Source organism: Ovis canadensis, chromosome 3 (assembly GCF_042477335.2).
Source record: "Ovis canadensis isolate MfBH-ARS-UI-01 breed Bighorn chromosome 3, ARS-UI_OviCan_v2, whole genome shotgun sequence".
Classification (NCBI taxonomy): domain Eukaryota; kingdom Metazoa; phylum Chordata; class Mammalia; order Artiodactyla; family Bovidae; genus Ovis; species Ovis canadensis.
The window spans coordinates 187,568,481-187,588,303 of record NC_091247.1 but is presented as its reverse complement, the minus strand read 5'-3'; the positions used below and the strand labels follow the sequence as shown (position 1 = coordinate 187,588,303).

The 19,823-nt window shown below is 41.0% G+C and overlaps 1 protein-coding gene across 1 annotated transcript in view; it reads right to left on the bottom strand.

Annotated features, from left to right (window-relative positions):
- The window catches only part of SYT10 (synaptotagmin 10), a 106,368-nt gene extending 102,219 nt beyond the window's left edge, over positions 1-4,149 (bottom strand). The window contains exon 1 of the mRNA XM_069586487.1: positions 3,999-4,149. Coding sequence (XP_069442588.1) covers positions 3,999-4,149 — 151 coding nt within the window. The remainder of the gene's footprint in view (positions 1-3,998) is intronic.
- Positions 4,150-19,823: the final 15,674 nt, after the last annotated feature.

Sequence of the window (19,823 nt, the reverse complement as noted above, 5' to 3'; positions counted from 1 at the left end):
TTGTGGCTCAGATGGTAAAGAATCCACCCACAATGTGGGAGACCTTGGTTTGATCCCTGGGTTGAGAAAATCCCCTAGAGAAGGGAAAGGCTACCCACTTCAGTATTCTGGCCTGGAAAATTTCATGGACTACAGTCCATGTGGTAGCAAAGAGTCAGACATGACTGAGTGACTTTCACGTGCTGGAAAAATCATAACTTTGATTATATGGACCTTTGTCAGCAGAGTAATGTCTCTGTTTTTTAATACTCTGTCTAGGTTTGTCATAGCTTTTCTTCCAAGGAACAAGCATCTTATAATTTCATATATGCAGTCACCATCTGCAGTGATTTGGAGCCCAAGAAAATAAAGTCTTTCACTATTCCCCCATCTATATGTCATGAAGTGGGCTTCCCTGGTGGCTCAGCTAGTAAAGAATCCCCCTCCAGTGCAGGAGACCTGGGTTCAATCCCTGGGTTGGGAAGAGCCCCTGGAGAAGGGAAAGGCTACCCATTCCAGTATTGTGGCCTGAAGAATGCCATGGACTGTAGAGTCCATGGAGTCGCAAACAGTCAGACACGACTGAGCAACTTTCATTTCATTTTTTCATGCCATGAAGTGATGGGACCAGATGCCATGATCTTAGGTTTTTGAATGTTGAATTTTAAGCCAGCTTAAATTTTTTCACTCTCCTCTTTCACCTTCATCAAGAGGTACTTATAATACCTTGATGCAGGTATTATATACATTAAGAAGATTAAGAGGTATTAGAAGTACCTCTTGATGATTTAGGTATTAAAGGTAATCTAGTGATTATTTAAAGTATATGGGAGGAAGTGCTATAGCAAATACTACAGCATTTTATGTAAGGAACTTGAGCATCATAAATCTTGGTATCTGGGGGGCCTCCTGGATTCAATCCCCCAAGGAGACCAAGAAAGCCCTGTACCTGAACTTCTCTCCCCCAACCCCTGCATTAAGGAATCTAAAATCATGCACAGTCTGGAAGCTTGCAATTGTCGTTGCAACCTTAGAATAACTGGCACCATCTGGGCAGTGCTGAAAGTAAAAAATCCATCATTCTATTCAATGTCCATGTCCTCTTACCATAATGTGTTTCTCATTAAACAGTGAGTCAAGTATCACTTACTAGAACAAGTGTATAAGAAAATCTACTACAAAGAACAAGGTGAGGCTGAGTAGCTAATTAATATAGCTAAAGATTTTATAATTAATCTTTGATACATTTCATAGATATCTATTAGTAACAGGAGCTTATTTGCAGATTATTTTACTTTTAATTGTATGGATTTACAAATGGAAAGTGTGAAACAAGCTTCTGCATCCTTATATCTCATACACAACCTAGAAGGATATCTTTTTCAGTGGTAATTATTCAATAAATATTCATATATTAAATTGAATACCCAATGTGAATAGTACATATTTTCACTTAAAGGAAGAAAAATACCCATGTAATTGTTTGAGATTTTGTTTTGCTCCATTTTTGTTCCCAGGCACAAATCTAAAAGGAATTAGGATTACAATTACTTCCTATAATGCTTAGAAGAAGTTCAGAATTCTCTCTACAATTCATATGTCGTGTTTTACCTTAAGCTGTGCTGAGCTAGGTTGCTTCAGTTATGTCTGACTCTTTGAGACCTAGGGACTGTAGCCCAAGAGGCTTCTCTGTCCATGGGATTCTCTAGGCAAGAATATTGGAGTGGATTGCTGTGCCCTCCTCCACGGGATCTTCCAGACCCATATCTCCAGCATCTCTTTCACAGCAGGCAGATTCTTTATCCACTGAGCCACCTGGGAAGCCCACCTGAAGGCCATAATTGTGTATCTATAAAGATTTAAAAGCTAGTATTTGGCTTCTAGTCTTCAGATTTTCCTCATTACTAGCCAATCTGAGGACCAGAAAACCACTATTTGCTGTATGATCACAAGGGGTGGGGTGGGGGTGGAGTGGAAATCAGGAGTTTTATCCACAGCATCAACTATTAAATGACCAAAGTTCAGATCTTTTAAATACTCTCATTTCTTTCACTGCACTTCCATCTCTGAGTCTTATCTTTAGCATGTGTATCATCAGACATTTCAGAACAACTTATCCAATTACCACAGAAGTCTTTAAGTTCGAAATATTTTGAGTGTTTACCTCATAATGAGCAACTATACACAAGACAAGCATATATGTAATATTCAGCCAGTGCCTTCAACTTAGTAGTTGAATTTCACACACTCCTAGAAATGTAACACCTGCTGAACAAATGGAAAAGACTCTGCTGTGTTTATTAAAATTCACAAAATGTCTATGTTTCTAGCATATGTACAGCAGCAATTATGTATCATTCCTCTCCAGGGCCCAAGTAGCAACATCTCCTCAGGTTCTGCCAAGGGCAGACAGAAGCCTCTCTTGGTTCCTGTTGTCATGATCAGAGAATTTTTTTTAATTTATTTATTTTTTTTTTTAATTTTAAAATCTTTAATTCTTACATGCATTCCCAAACATGAACTCCCCTCCCACCTCCCTCCCCATAACATCTCTCTGGGTCATCCCCATGCACCAGCCCCAAGCATGCTGTATCCTGAATTTTTAAAAGTACAAATATTCCACTTAAATAATGGTATTGTAAAGGTTTAAACACATTTGTTCCCCACCTCCCTCCTTTCTCTCTTTGTCTTTGGTGGTAGTGGATGGGGAGCCCACGAACTGTGCCTTCCTTGTCTCCTTCCTAGCATACAGGGTTCTCCACTGTTAACGTTCCACGCTGAGGTAAGGTCCAGCTCTCATCTGTTGCCCTAACTACCCTCAACCCACGAGGTCCCTCAAGAAGACTAAAATGACAGGCCAGTAAAAGGAAAGAAACAAACCCTACAGAAGGAATGACAATCTTCCAGCCCGATAACGAAAATCCCCAAACCTGTGTTCATCTCCCAAAACTATGTGGACTCTCTTCCATGGCACCCTTAACTCGGCCTGCAACTCCAGGAATCCAGCTAGACGCCATCAATGGCACAATAGGCTACACAAACTTTACAGCGCAGGTGGTTACAAATCCTTTCCCTCCAGGCATCACCCCTGCGTGGCTCTGCTATGCTCCACATTCCTTTTGAAAAAAATCTGTTACCTGAGACTTCTTTCCACCTTCAGATTTCTAAAGGTCCGTGTACCTCCTCCATCCCACCCGGTTTTTTACCCCCAAGTTTGTTGACGGGACAGAGAGGATGCCTGTATTAAGGGCTATATGAGCACATGTGTAGAAAGCATTTATAAACCTTTCCTTCTTCCACTTAAATCTGTTTGTCCTCTAAGCCTTAATTGTTGCCTCGAAAAATGGGGTTGATCATCCCCGCTGTTGGCCCAACGTTGTCAAGAAGCCCTAGAGTTTCATATATATTAAAGGGTTTTGCACACTGTCAAATGCCAACATGACATTGGTTGCGGGGTATCCCTACCGGGCTCCTTTCTGTTCTCGGGGACCAACGCAGCCCCATTTCCAAGGCGTTTTTTTTGTTTGTTTTGTTTTGTTTTTGCATCTAAGTACGGATTCTTCGGCCTGGCCCCTTCCCCAAGCCGCGACCCGCCACCTGCGGGACAAAAGCGAAGGCAGCAGAGTCCCGGTGGCAAATGGCCCCCGCGGGCAGCGCTCGGCTAATGATCTGGACACCGCGGCCCGCGCTCTCCTCTCCTCTCCGGGAGCGAAATGGGAGGCGTGCGAGAGCTCAGAGAAAGAGGGTACAGGAGCCTAGGAGCGAGAAACGGCGGCAGCGGGTACGAAGCGGACCAGAGAAGTGGAAGAACCCGGACAAATGGAGGTAAGAAGACAAAACCGGAACAGTCCACACTGGAAGTCGCCAGGCGCTAACCAAAGGAGACGGGTAAGATAGGAAGGCTAGGCGTCCTTTAGAAGTCCCCGCGCCGCGCGGAAGGCGCAGGACCCAGGAGCTTAGGACCCAGAGCGCGAGTCCCCTAGGACTGCGAGGTCGCGAGCGGAGCCCTCCCCAGTTACCTGTGTTACTTCCGCCTTGGTTGCCCCCGTTAGGGGGGAAGATGCTCGAGCATTTCTCCCACTCCACCTGGCCCGCGAAGCACAGCTCCGTGACGATGTGCAGCGCCTTTTGGCACAGGCTGCTCACTCCGTCCTCCTTATGGAAACTCATCGTTTGGCCTCGTTTCTCCTAGATAGCCTTTCGTTCCCCTTCCAGTTACCTCTGTGCTGACCCCTCTAGCGCCCTAAGCCATATCCCGCCTTCGGAGACTTTGGCCCAAGAGCGCGCAGCTAAGAGGCGACAACTCTTAGGAGCCCCAAGTTGGGCCCATGGCGGGAGCAGAGGGCTCCAGGGAAGGTGGAGAGGCTGGGGCAGGAATTAGAGCTAGGCGCAGGCGGCGGCGAGGTTATTGCTAACTCTCAGGCCGCGCGAACGAGCCCAGGCAAGCCAGAGAGACCTGGCATGGAGAGTGGAGGGGAGCGCGGGGAGACGTAAAAAATCTAAAGCCCTTCACTTGCAGAAACGTTTGTGTTTCTGGAGGGTGCCTGACGACTGCGCGTCCAATCGCAGCCTGGCGCGGGTCTGGTGACCCCTTCTTTAGTCAACGGGGGAAGCGGGAGACAACAGAGGAGGCGCCGCCGGGCGCCCTTGCTGGGTTTTCCTGCTAAGGCCAGAGATGCTCTTCTGGCGCGCCGGTTGGTGAGAAATCTTGGTTTTCTGGATACCTTTCCCAGCCTCCGTACCCCACCCCCCCCCCCACCAAAACTCCTCTTGATTACAGATGTGCTCTGATTCTATAATACTTTTCTTTAAAAGATCATGCCAACTGAAAACAAACTGAAAAAGTTAACGAAATACCTGGTAGATGAGCGATCAAACCAGACGTCTACAGAAAGAAAAAAAGACATCCCGGGAAAGCATTTTACAAATGACATCTTTTTTCTTTTTGATTTCTAACTATGATTGTTTAGAAACAGTATTCAACCTAAGAGCTCTTCTTACTACTAATAGTAAAATTCTCCATGAGGTGCATTTACCGTTTACCCAGTTCAGTTTTTTTTTAATGCATAAATAAAGTGAATAGGCAAAGTTGTTCATTGCTATTTAAATTTTTTTTTTTTACTAAATTTAAGAGACCACAAAACAAAATGTTATTTGTATTAACATTCAGTTTGAATTTTTCCATTAATATGCAATTGGCAATTGAGATTGCATAACCTGACCTCCTTTATCACTGTTTCAGGTGACTTAAGTACTGAAGAAGACAAGGCACAGGTGTTAAAGGGGAAAAGGGTTAAGCTCAAATCTGTCACACAGATTGCTTAACCTGAGGAAATTGCTTTCAGGGCTTTAACTAAGTCAAAGGGCTGACTGAAGGGTTTAAACTCTTATAATTCTCTAACGCAAATGAATGGAGCTAAAGCTACAAAATGTTAATAAACATGTGCCACAAGGTTATAGGAAACAAATTTACATTGCTTTTAAATTGTTTTCAGGCAGAGTTTGATCCCATATTACAATCTGGAGACTGACTTAACTTTTCTTAGGTAAGGATTCTTTATTTTAGAAGTGAAATATCCTGAATTTGTTCATGTAGAGGATGAAGAAATTTCCCTCTACCCATCTTGATTCTTCAGGGTGGTCTAAGAATTAAATTGATGTGAGAAAGATCAACAGGAGAAAACAACAACAACTAGTAGTGAAGTACAATGGGAGAGACTCAGGAAAAATGAGTGACTCACCAAAATGGCTGAAGCCCTCACCTTAAATGCCCTCTTCAGCTAAAGACAAAAGAAGACGTTGGGGGTATCAGTTTGGTACCTCAGAGGGGTGGAAAACAATTCACAAGGAGATGGAAAAGCAGATGCTTGGTAAACAAATGTTTACTCTGCCATACAGAGACGATAGGAGACAATGAGACTTTTAACAAACGGATTTTGCTAGGTTTCTCCCAGTCTACACGTGTAGTTCATACAATAGTTTTCTTTGATGATAGCTCCCTTCCTGGAAGAGCTCTAGCTACATTCTTTAGGCAGCTAGCAGGACTGTCAAATTTATTCCAGAGTCTTTTGGATGTTGTTTTCAGCTCGAAATAATCTGCATGCCCAAGAGACATTTTGGGGTGGCAGGTTTTGCTCCCAAAGAATAGGTAGTTTTATTTTAAACCATTCCACAGTTTGTGACATATTATTTCTTCCGTAAGGACACTATGGTAAAGCTTAGGGTAAACATTTGGCATAGCATCCCAGTAGGGAGCATATATTAGTTGAATCATTTTAACCTGATTCATAGGACAATTGGTATAACTAAGGACTATTTTTTCTTTCATGAATTAAGACAAAGTATAATCTGCTGGCTTCATTTGCTTTTTGTTTTTATGCACATCGATCTGGGTTGTTTTTAGATCAGATTGACTAAAGAAACAATTTTACCGTCAATTTAAGAAATCTTAAATATCTACTATGTTTGAAGCTATAATTAAATAAGTGCTCTGGTGCCCATGTTATAGAAAGCCAAACTCTGACAGTGGGTGTTTGCAGCAAAGGATTTATTTGGGCATTAAGCAAGAACAGGCAGATTATGCTCAAGCAAGAGTTTTTAAAGACAATGTTAGGAAAGAACTGTGGACTTTCTTCTGATTGGTTGATAGGGAAGAGCCAATTTTGACTCCATGTTGGATCTGTTTCTTTGACTTTAATCTTTGCTTTTTGTTGCTTTTGTTATTATAGTCATACATAATGGCCTGCTTTGGGAAACCCTGCCCCTTTCTCTGAATGTTAAACCAAAGTGCCTCTGTTCAGGACCCTGCTCACCTGTGGATGGCTACAAGAAGGAAGAAGTTAACTTATCCCCTCCCTGAGATTGGCCATTCCATGAAATATTTGCAGGATTAATGACTTTTTACTTTACTTCCTCACTGCTTCCCCCTCTCCTTTCTGCAAAAGATACTGGTTTCCCAATTCCAATAAAATGGTTATTTTGAGATATTAGTCTGCCATCTCCTTGGCCAGACAACTTTCCAAATCAAGTTATATTCCTTACCTCAACACCTAGTATTTTGGATTTATTGACCTGTCATGTGATGAGCAGAGTTTGGACTTGGTAACAGGTTGGTGGTGAGATAATAGGGTGATGTTTGGGAAACCTCAATCTTCCAGATCCAGTCTGTGGCCTACATGTGTGTAGTCAGCATGTAGTCACCATCCTCCACCTCAGTGGGGTCTTAGTTTCCACACAAAAGCTCAAAGATATGCATTAAATTGTATCTATATCCCTTCAAGAAGAATTAGGAGTTTAATGACTCTGTTGTCCTAATCACTAACTGCTTGAGCCTACTCTCTGAAGCTCAGTAAAGATTTTGAAGACTAAAGCCTTTTTTTCTACAAACAAGAAAGGGGGGCATAGAGGGGATTCTGTACCCAGGAAGGCCCCTCAGGGTCCTGCTCAGTTTCATAAGTAATACATTTTAATAAGTCCCTTTCCAGTTGTACTTGCCCTCCAGTCCTCCACACTTAAACAGACAGATCCATATGAAATGACCTGCAAAGCAGTGCTGTTTACATATTTACTACATAAGCTGTTGTGTGGCATGTCTAAACCAGTGATTTTATACTATTTAGAGGCTCTACTTGCTTTTGTGGAATAAGGCAGTATGGCTCTCTATTGACCCTCTTATGGATTTTTTCCAGTTTTTTTTTTTCCTCCTTTGATTATTTTTTAATTGGAGGAAAATTGCTTTATACTGTTGTGTTGATTTCTGCTGTACAGCAATGCAAATCAACCAAAATTATGCATATATCACTTCCCTCTTCAGTGCTTCCCTGGTGGCTCAGGCAGTAAAGAATCTGCCTGCAATGCAGAAGACCTGGGTTTGATCCCTGAGTCCAGAGGATCTCCTGGAGAAGGAATTGCCAACCCACTCCAGTATTCTTGCCCAGAGAATTCCATGGACAGAGGAGCCTGGTGGGCTACAGTCCATGGGGGTCACAAAAAGTCAGACATGGCTGAGAGACTAACATTTTTTGCTTTTTCACCTCTCTTTAGCCTCTCTCTTCACCCTCTATATCCTACCCTTCTAGGTCATCAAAGAACACCAGGCTGGGCTCCATATATATATAACAATTTTTCACAAGCTCTCTATTTTACACATGGTAATGTATATATAATTGATCCTACTTTTTTGGTTAATACCACTCTTTCTTTCTATCAGTTCAGTTCAGTTCAGTCGCTCAGTCGTGTCTGACTCCTTGCAACCCCATGAATCACAGCACGCCAGGCCTCCCTGTCCATCACCATCTCCCGGAGTTCACTCAGACTCACGTCCATCTAGTCCGTGATGCCATCCAGCCATCTCATCCTCAGTCATCCCCTTCTCCTCCTGCCCCCAATCCCTCCCAGCATCAGAGTCTTTTCCAGTGAATCAACTCTTCGTGTGAGGTGGCCAAAGTACTGGAGTTTCAGCTTTAGCATCATTCCTTCCAAAGAAATCCCAGGGCTGATCTCCTTCAGAATGGACTGGTTGGATCTCCTTGCAGTCCAAGGGACCCTCAAGAGTCTTCTCCAACACCATAGTTCAAAAGCATATTCTGTTCTCTATGACTGCATCTCCCTTCTTTCCTTGCAGATAGGCTCATCAATATCATTTTTCAAGATTCCATATATGTGCATTAATATACTGCCTATGTTTCCCTCTAAGAGCTTTACAGTTTGTGGCCTTACATTTAAGTATTTAATCCATTTTGAGTTAATTTTTGTGTATGATGTTAGAAAGCATTCTAATTTAATTCCTTTACAGATATCTGTCCAGTTTTCCCAGCACCACTTATTGAAAAGACTGTCTTTTCTCCATTGTATATTCTTGCCTCATTTGTCAAAGATAAGGTGCCCATAGGTGTGCATGGGTTTGTCTCTGGGCTTTCCATCTTGTTCTATTGGTCTATATTTCTGTTTTAGTGCCAGTGACATACTGTCGTGATAACTGTAGATTTGTATTATAGTTTGAAGTCAGGAAGGTTGATTCCTCTGTTTTTCTTTCTCAAGGTTGCTTTGACTATTTGAGGTCTAATATTTCCATACAAATTGTTTAATTATTTGTTCTAATTATGTGAAAAAGATCATTGATAATTTGATAGGGATTGCATTAAGTCTGTAGCTTCCTTTGGGGTGTATAGTCATTTTCACAGCTTTGATTTTTCCAATCCAAGAGCACAGTATATCTCTCCTTCTGTTTGTGTCATCTTTGATTTCTTTCACCAGTGTCTTATGGTTTTCTGAATACAGGGCTTTTTTCTCTTCAGGTAGGTTATTCCTGCTGCTTCTGCTGCTGCTGCTAAGTCGCTTCAGTCATGTCCGACTCTGTGCGACCCCATAGATGGCAGCCCATGAGGCTCCCCCGTCCCTGGGATTCTCCAGGCAAGAACACTGGAGTGGGTCACCATTTCCTTCTCCAATGCATGAAAGTGAAAAGTGAAAGTGAAGTCGCTCAGTCGTGTCCGACTCTTAGCGACCCCATGGACTAGCAGCCCACCAGGCTCCTCCGTCCATGGGATTTTCCAGGCAAGAGTGCTGGAGTGGGGTGCCATTGCCTTCTCCGAGGTTATTCCTAGATGTTTTATTCTTTTTTTGTTTTAATGGAGAATGGAATTGTTTACTTAATTTCTCTTTCTGGTTTTTCATTTTTAGTGTATAGGAATGCAAGGGATTTATGTGTGTTAATTTTATAGCTTACAACCTTACTATACTCATTGATTGGTTCTATTAATTCTCTGGTGGCATCTTTAGTGTTTTTTATGTGTTTTATATAGTGTCATGTCATCTGCAGTGAGTGTCTTCTTCTTTTCCAATCTGGATTCTTTTATTTCCTTTTCTTCTATGATTGCTATATCTAGGATTTCCAAAACTATATTGAATAATAGTGGTGAGAGTGAGCACTTTTGTCTTGTTCCTGATCTTAGAGGAAATGCTTTAGTTTTTCACTGTTGAGAATGTTTGCTGTGGGTTTGTCATGTATGACTTTTATTATATTGACGTACATTCTTTCTATGCCTATTTTCTGAAGTGTTTTTATTATAAATGGGTATTGAATTTTGTTGAAAGCTTTCTCTGCATATATTAAGATGATCATATGATTTTTATCTTTCATTTTTTAATATGGTGCATTACATTGTTTGATTTCCATATATTGAATGCAATATATGCATACCTTGCATATATTGGGATATATATGCCTGGGATAAAACCCACTTGATCATGATGCATAACCTTTTAATGTGTTGTTGGGTTCTGTTTGCTAGAATTTTGTTGAGGATTTTTGCATCAGTGTTCATCAAGGATATTGGCCTGAAATTTCCTTTGTGGTATTTTTGTCTGGCTTAGTATCAGAATGATGGTGCCCTTGTGGAATGAGTTTGGGAGTTTTCCTTGCTCTGCAATTTTCTGCAAAGTTTTGAGTAGGATAAGTGTTAACTCTTCTCTAAACTTTTGATAGAATTCACCTGTGAAACCATCTGGCCCTGGGGCTTTCGTTGTTGGAAGATTTTTCAATACACTTCCAATTTCCATGCTTATGATTGGTCTGCTCGTGTTTTCTATTTCCTCCTTGTTCAGTTTTGGAGGGTCATACTTTTCTAAGAATTTGTCCATTTATTCCTGGTTATCCATTTTATTGGCACATAGTTGTTGATAGTAGCCTCTTATGATCCTTTGTATTCGTGTGTTGTCTCTAGTAACTTCTCTTTTTCCATTTCTAGTTTTATTGATTTGAGTCTTCTTCCTTTTTTTCTTGATAAGCCTGGCTAGTGGTTTGTCAGTTTTCTTTATCTTCTCAAAGAACCAGCTTTTAGTTTTATTGATCATTGCTATTGTCCTCCTTTTTCTTTTTCATTTATTTCTGCTCTGATCTTTATGCTTTCTTTCCTTCTACCAACTTTGGGGGGTTTTTTGTTCATTTTCTGTTGTTTTAGGTGTAAGAATTTGTTGCAGCTCTTGTTTCTTGAGGTAGGCTTGTACTGCTATAAACATCTCTTTTAGCACTGCTTTTGTTTCATCCTGTAGATATTGAGTTGTTGTGTTTTCATTATCATTTATTTCTAGGTATATTTTGATTTTCTTTTTGATTTCTTCAGTGACAGGTTGGTTATTCAAAAGTGTATTGTTTAGCCTCCATGTGTTTGTTACAGATTTTTTCCCCTCTACTTGATATCTAATCTTATAACACTGTGGTAGGAAAAGATATTTGAAATGATTTCATTTTTTTCTCTTTATGTTTTTAATATAAATTATGTATTTTAAATATAAATTATTTATTTTAATTGGAGGTTAATTACTTTACAATATTGTATTGGTTTTGCCATATATCAACATGAATCTGCCACAGGTAAGACTTTTCAATATTTCTTTTATGGTAGGTTTAATATTGCTCAATAGCTTTAGTTTTTGCTTATCTGAGATATACTTTACCTCTTCTCCTATTCTAATTAATATTCTGCTTGGTATAGTATCATAGGTTGCGTGTTTTTCCCTTTCAGGACTTTGAATATAGTACGCCTCTTCATTCTGACACTTGAAAAGTTTCTGCTTTTCAGATAATTTATTCATCAGCTAAATAAATTAGCTGATAACCTTGTGGGGGTTTTCTTGCTGACTTTTGTTTTTCTTCTGATGTTTTTAGAACCCTCTTTTATCTTTAACTTTTGTTGTTTTAATTGACATGCCTTGGTGTGGATCTGTTTGGATTCATCTTGTTTGAAATCATCTGTGCATCCTGTACCTAGTTGAGTTTTGGAAAGTTTTCAGTCATAATTTCTTCAAATACTTGCTCTGTCTCCTCTCTCTCTTCCTTGTTGTTGTTCAGTCACTAAGTTGTGTCTGACTCTTTGCAACCTCATGAAATGCAGCACACCAGACATTGCTCTCCTTCACTATCTCCTGGAGTTTGTTCAAATTCATATCCATTGAGTCAGTGATGTCATCCAATCATCTCAACCTCTGTTGCCCCTTCTCCTCTTGTCCTCAATCTATCCAACCATCAAGGTTTTTTCCAATAAGTTGGTTCTTCACATCAGGTGGCCAAAGTATTGGAGCTTTAGCTTCAGCATCAGTCTTTCCAATGAATATTCAGAGTTGGTTTCCTTTAGGATTGACTGGTTTGATCTTCTTGCTGTCCAAGGAACTCTCAAGGGTTTTCTTCAGCACCACAGTTTGAAAACATCAACTCCTTCACTCTCAGCTTTCTTTATGACCCAACTCTCACATCCATACATGACCACTGGAAAAATCATATCTTTGTCCTTTGGATTTTTGTCCTCAAAGTGATGTCTCTGCTTTTTAATACATTGTCTATATTTGACATGGCTTTTCTTCCAAGAAGCTAGAATCTTTTAACTTTGTGGCTGCTGTCACTTTCCACAGTGATTTTGGAGCCCAAGGAAATAAATTCTGTCACTGTTTGCATTTTTTCCCCATCTACTTGCCATGAAGTGATGGGACAGATGCCATGATCTTAGCTTTTAGAATGCTGAATTTTAAGCCAGCTTTTTCACTCTCCTCTTTCACCTTCATCAAGAGGTTCTTTAGTTCTTCTTCACTTTCTGCCATAAGGGTGGTGTCATCTGCATATCTAACATTGTTGATATTTCTCCTGGCAGTCTTGATTTCAGCTTGTGAGTTATCCAGCCCAGCATTTTGTATGAAGCACTCTACTTATAAGTTAAATAAGCAGAGTAACAATATATGACTTCGATGTACTCTTTTCCCAATTTTGAACCAGGCATAAGTTGCAAATTTTATATTATTCCATAGGCCTCAAATGTTACTTTAATTTTTAAAATTTGCCTTTCTACCTGTTTTTCTGACTGGATGATTTCTGTTATTCTATCTTCATTGTCACTTATTCATTTAATCTGGTACTCATTGTTTCTAATTTTTTTTTATTTTATCAACTGTATATTTTTGATTGATTCATCTTTATAGTTTCTTGTTCCTTGTTATAGTGATCTGCATTTATATTGATAATCTTTATTGTTTCATCTAACATTTTTATTACCTCCTTTTTGAACTCAAGGTCTAGTAGACTGCTTAGCTTTGTTCCATTATTTGTTCTTTCATGGAATTTCTCTTGTTCTTTTAGTTGGGAATAGTTCACTTGCCTTTTCATTTTACTTAATTTTCTATGTCTCTATGAATTTAGGAGACACATTTGTCTGTTTAGGTTTCGAAGTGAAAAAATGAAAGTCACTCAGTCGTGTCTGACTCTGCGACACTATGGGATTCTCCAGGCCAGAATACTGGAATGGGTAGCTTTTCCCTTCTCTATGGGATCTTCTTAACCCAGGGATCGAACCCAGGTCTCCCACATTTCAGGCGGATTCTTTGCCAGCCAAGCCACAAGGGAAGCTCAAGAATATAGGGAGTAGGCAACCTATCTCTTCTCAAGAGGATCTTTCTGACCCAGGAATTGAACCGGAGTCTCCTGCATTGCAGACAGATTCTTTACCAACTGAGCTATCAGGGAAGAGTATTTTTATATGGGAGAATCCCTGTGTGTCCAGTGTTCTTTTGTGCAAGTATTGGTTTGTTATGGATGTCAGCTAGGCTGTTTCTCAGGGTTTTCTCATCATTATCCTCTTGATAAGAGGTGTGGTTGTTGCTGGCATATCTAGATCCTATGTAAGATGTGGAACAGGGCTCCCTCTCTGCTTTGTGCCTGTCACCACGCTGGCAGGGGCTGAGTCTACTTTATAATTATTAAATTAGAAACCCTGAGGATTGGGTTCAATTAGGTTCTGTCATCCTCAAGTGCCTGCTTGCCCCAAAGGAAGCAATTACAAATCACTTAAGAACTGTGTGATCACAGAGGACCTGTGTGCTGCTTTGATAGGTGTCTTCAGTTCCACTCAGAAGAGGCCCACAGTCATTTCCCTTTATCTGTTGTGGTCATCCCTGATCTGGTGCAAAGATTTGGTATCTAGGAGTAGCCTGAGCCTTGCAGTCAAGATGTTATGGCTGCAGGATTGGAAATGCTTCCACTATCATCTGAGATTTTGGCTCTCTCTGTGGTAGTCTTCTCCATGTACCCATCTGCGCCAGTGTGTGGTGTAGAGAGGATAGAGCCAGAATGTTCTTGCTGGGACAGAATTGCTGTGTATTCTTGAGTTTCTTGTAATGGCTATTGTCAACCCACACAAACCACACCCCCAGGCCCCTCAGGCTCTCTCTTCATAGTTATATGGGTCTTCTCCTGGAGCCTGTTGCCCAGGATTCAATACTTAGCTACTACATATTCTTTGGGCACCATCCTGTGCAAGCGCTGACAATGGTCACTGTGGTTCCACCCACTGCCCTGTGTGTAAACTGACAATGTCCAACATGGTCCATCCAGATCACACCCTAGGCACCCTGGTCTGTCTCAGTGAAACTGGAATGACTCTGTGCCCAGATATCCTACCTGGCTATGGGGTGGAGTGAGCAGGACTGAGATTTTAGCTCTTTCAGAATGGGAAGTGGGGAGAGGCAGTAGCTACCAATGCAAGGTTTTCTCCACTCTGATTGTGGCAAGTCAGAAGGAGTGCACCCGACACAAGTAGAATCTAGGCTTCACCAACCCTCTCTCTCAGTGCATTTTTAGGAGGAAGAGTATCTTGGCTTCTCCATGCTTGATGCCAGGACAGGGATGCCAAGATTATAACTTAAACTGCTCACACCCCAGTGAGGGGCTATCCATGCAGACCTTCGTTTCCTTACAGATTCCTTTGAGGAACTCAGGTTCCAACCTGATGTCTTTTGTTTCTGATCCTACTCGCTTATGTGGAGATCTTTTTAACAGCTTTGGTTTTATAGGAGTTCTGCTAGTTTTGGCTACTTTCCCATAAGAACTGCTCCACATAGATGCATTTTTTGGTGTGTTTGGTGGCAGGGGCGGGGGCAGGGAGGTGAGCTCCACATTCTCCTGTTCCACCACTGTAATCCCTTCTCTTCATTTTTTTTTCTTTTCTAATCCTATCTTCCCTTGTCTTTTATCCAGTAGTATCTACTTTAATGTAGTCAGTCCTTTTTCATGGACTACGGGTCCAAGGAAGTATACCAAGGCTCTATTTAGACCACACTTCAAGAAAATTAGAGACCAAGGGAATATTTCAGGCAAATATGGGCTCGATAAAGGACAGAAATGGTATGGACCTAACAGAAGCAGAAGATATTAAGAAGCGGTGGCAAGAATACACAGAAGAACTATACAAAAAAGATCTCCACGACCAAGATAATCACGATGGTGTGATTACTAACCTAGAGCCAGACATCCTGGAATGTGAAGTCAAATGGGCCTTAGAAAACATTACTATGAACAAAGCTAGTGGAGGTGATGGAATTCCAGTTGAGCTATTTCAAATCTTGAAAGATGATGCTGTGAAAGTGCTGCACTCAATATGGCAGCAAATTTGGAAAACTCAGCAGTGGCCACAGGACTGGAAAAGGTCAGTTTTCATTTAAATCCCTAAGAAAGACAATGCCAAAAAATGCTCAAACTATTGCACAATTGCACTCATCTCAGTTCAGTTCAGTTCAGTTCAGTCACTCAGTCCTGTCTGACTCTTTGCAACCCCATGAATCGCAGCACACCAGGCCTCCCTGTCCATCACCATCTCCCGGAGTTCACTCAGACTCACGTCTGTCGAGTCCATGATGCCATCCAGCCATCTCATCCTGGGTCATGCCCTTCTCCTCCTGCCCCCAATCTCTCCCAGCATCAGAGTCTTTTCCAATGAGTCAACTCTTCGCATGAGGTGTCCAAAGTACTGGAGCTTCAGCTATAGCGTCATTCCTTCCAAAGAAATCCCAGGGTTGATCTCCTTCAGAATGGACTGGTTGGATCTCCTTGCACTTATCTCACACGTTAGTAAAGTAATGCTCAAAATTCCCCAAGCCAGGCTTCAGCAATACATGAACCATGAACTTCCATATGTTCAAGCTGGTTTTAGAAAAGACAGAGGAACAAGAGATCAAATTGCCAACATCTGATGGATCATCAAAAAAGCAAGAGAGTTCCAGAAAAACGTCTATTTCTGCTTTATTGACTATGCCAAAGCCTTTGACTGTGTGGATCACAATAAACTCTGGAAAATTCTGAAACAGATGGGCATACCAGAGCACCTGACCTGCCTCTTGAGAAACCTATATGCAGGTCAGGAAGCAACAGTTAGAAGTGGACATGGAACAACAGACTGGTTCCAAATAGGAAAAGGAGTATGTCAAGGCTGTATATTGTCACCCTGCTTATTTAACTTATATGCAGAGTACATCAAGAGAAACCTGGGGTAGGAAGAAGCACAAGCTGGAATCAAGATTGACGGGAGAAATATCAATAACCTCAGATATGCAGATGACACCACCCTTATGGCAGAAAGTGAAGAGCAACTAAAAAGCCTCTTGATGGAAGTGAAAGTGGAGAGTGAAAAAGTTGGCTTAAAGCTCAACATTCAGAAAATGAAGATCATGGCATCTGGTCCCATCACTTCATGGGAAATAGATGGGGAAACAGTGGAAACAGTGTCAGACTTTATTTTGGGGGGCTCCAAAATCACTGCAGATGGTGACTGCAGCCGTGAAATTAAAAGACGCTTACTCACTGGAAGGAAAGTTAAGACCAACCTAGACAGCATATTTAAAAGCAGAGATATTACTTTGCCAACAAAGGTCCGTCTAGTCAAGGCTATAGTTTTTCCAGTGGTCATGTATGGAAGTGAGAGTTGGACTGTGAAGAAAGCTGAGCACCGAAGAATTGATGCTTTTGAACTGTGGTGTTGGAGAAGACTCTTGAGAGTCCCTTGGACTGCAAGGAGATCTAACCAGTCCATTCTGAAGGAGATCAGCCCCGGGATTTCTTTGGAGGGAGTGATGCTGAAGTTGAAACTCCAGTACTTTGGCCACCTCATGCAAAGAGTTGACTCATTGGAAAAGACTCTGATGCTGGGAGAGATTGGGGGCAGGAGGAAAAGGGGGTGACAGAGGATGAGATAACTGGATGGCATCACCAACTCGGTGGACGTTAGCCTGAGTGAACTCCAGGAGTTGATGATGGACAGGGAGGCCTGGTGTGCTGCGATTCATGGGGTCGCAAAGAGTCAGACACGACTGAGCAACTGCACTGAACTGAACTCCTCCAAAATAATATTTCTAAGCTTAAAGCAATAGTGTTACTCTCTCCAGAGGTTACTGTGCATCTTCTAATCCCAGGACTAGGAAAAAAATGTGTGTGTTAGTGACTCACTCGTGTCCGATTCTTTGTGATCCTATGGACTATACAGCCTGCCAGGATCTTCTGTCCATGGGATTTTCCAGGCAAGTGGAAAATCTGGAATGGTTTGCCATTTCCTTCTCCAGGGGCTCTTCCCAACCCAGGGATTGAACCCAGGTCTCCTGCATTGGAGGCAGATGGTTTATTTCTGAGCTATTAGGGAAGCCAACAACTTCCAAAAGTGAAAAGTACATGCTATGTTTGAACAACTGAGATTCTATGCATAATGACTTAGAAAAACTAATCACAAACATGAAATTTTTCTTTCAACATAGGAATTCATAGTCACCATAAACCTCATTGTAACTGGCCTCATGGACTTTAAGTGTGACAAGGTGTAACCTTTAAGGACACGTAATCTAAATTAAAGGCTTCCCAGGTGGCTAAGTGGTAAAGAATCCACCTGCCAATGCAGAAGAAATAGGAGATGTGGGTTTGATCCTTGAGTTGTGAAGAGCCCATGGAGAAGGAAATGGCAACCTACTCCAGTGTTCTTGCCTGGAAAATGCCATGAGTAGAAGAGCCTGATAGGCTACAGTCCATGGGGTTGCAAAGAATCAGACACGACTTAGTGACTGAGCATGCACACAATATCTAAATAAGCAAAAATCCACAAGAGATTCAATGTTTTAAGTATTGGACAAGCAGAATTATTTCAGTTTATAACCCCACCTCTAGCAACATTTGTCATGTTTAATTCTTAAGAACCCTACCTCAGAACATTTTACTAAATAGTTACACTCCCAATATTTCTCCAAATACTTCACAATATTCTGATGTGTTCATTACAAAGATTGATTTTTTATTTTTTTAATTTTCATTTTTACTTTATTTTGTTTTATAATACTGTATTGGTTTTGCCATACATTGACATGAATCGCCACGGGTGTACATGAGTTCCCAATTCTGAACCCTCCTCCCACCTCCCACCTCATATCATCTCTCTGGATCATCCCTGTGCACCAGCCCCAAGCATCCTGTATCCTGTATCAAATATAGAAGACTGGCGATTCGTTTCTTACATGATAGTATACGTGTTTCAATGCCATTCTCCCAAATCACCCTCTCCCTCTCCTACAGAGTCCAAAAGTCCTCACCTCCTCCTGCCTACTGTGATATGTGGGGTTTTGTGTGTGTGTGTTGCCTTTCTTCTTTTATCATAAAAGTTAGCTCTGGGTGAGAAAATTACTCTACTGGGAGGGAAATTGAGTAGAAAATTAGGCTAAGCCATTCTGGGGCCTAACCCTGTCCACCTGCAGGTTGGCAGTCAATGTACAAGGCTGCGCCTGGGAAAAAAACAAGTTGGAAGCCAGCTCTGCCTATCAGCATGCCCACAATAATTGACCCAACCATAACAGAGGGCTTATTCAGCTCACATAGGAGGCATCCTGAGAGCATACACCTCTGTCATGAGAGAAAATGTGCTTGTGCCTCATAGGATGTCTCCTACATAAGGTGGCTTATCCAAGGTCATAAAACAAAACAAACCTACCTAATACGTAGAAATAAACATAGAGAACTAGGCAAAACAAAGAGAAAGAAGGATATCCTGAATGAAGGAGCTAGATAAAATCCTCACAAAAAGAAATAACTTGAAAATAAACAATTTACACATAAAAAGCCCAAGATAATAATGATCAAACTTCTCAACAAACTTTAGAGAAGACTAGATGAACAGAATGAGAGTTTAATAAAGAATTAGTAATTATAAAGAAGAACCAAGAAGAACTTATGCACAAAATAACTGAAAAAATACACTAGATAATATCAGTAGATTAGATGATACACAGGAATGGAGAAGAGAACTTGAAGATAGATTAATGGATATCACAGAAATTGAACAGAAAAAAAGAAAAAATAATTATTTGTTAAGGAAGAGAATAGTTAAAGAGACCTCTAGAAAAACACCAAATATACTAACATTTGCATTATAGGGGCCCAGAAGAACACAGAGAGAATTGGGCAGAGAATTAATTTGAAGAAATAATAGCTGAAAACTACCTTAATTTGGGGAAGAACATGGGCATCCAGTTTGGGAAGCATGGAGAGATCCAAACAAGATGCATCCAAGAGGGCCATACAAAAACAAATGACAAAACGGCAAGAAATTAAAGAGAAGGAAAGAATGTTAAATGCTGCAAGGGTAAACCAACTAGTTACATATAAGGATACTATCCAAAGACTATCAGCTGACTTTTTAACAGAAAACTAGCAGACTGGAATGGAGTGGCATGATATATACAGAGTGATGACGTGGGAAAAAGCCTGCAACCTCAAAATACTCTACTGTCATGGTTATCATTAAGATTTGAAGGCACAGAATAGAGTGTTTTCAGACAAATGAACTCTGAAAGAGTTCAGCATCACTGAACTGGCTTTACAAGCAATGTTTAAAGGGACTTCTCTAAGCAGGAAAGAAAAGGGCATAACTAGATACACTAAAAAATATGAAAAGAAAAATCTCACTGGTAAAGGAAAACATAGAGTAAAATAGATTAAACACTTATGAAGCTAGTAGAAAGATTAATGATAAAACCAGAAAAACCATCTTCATTCA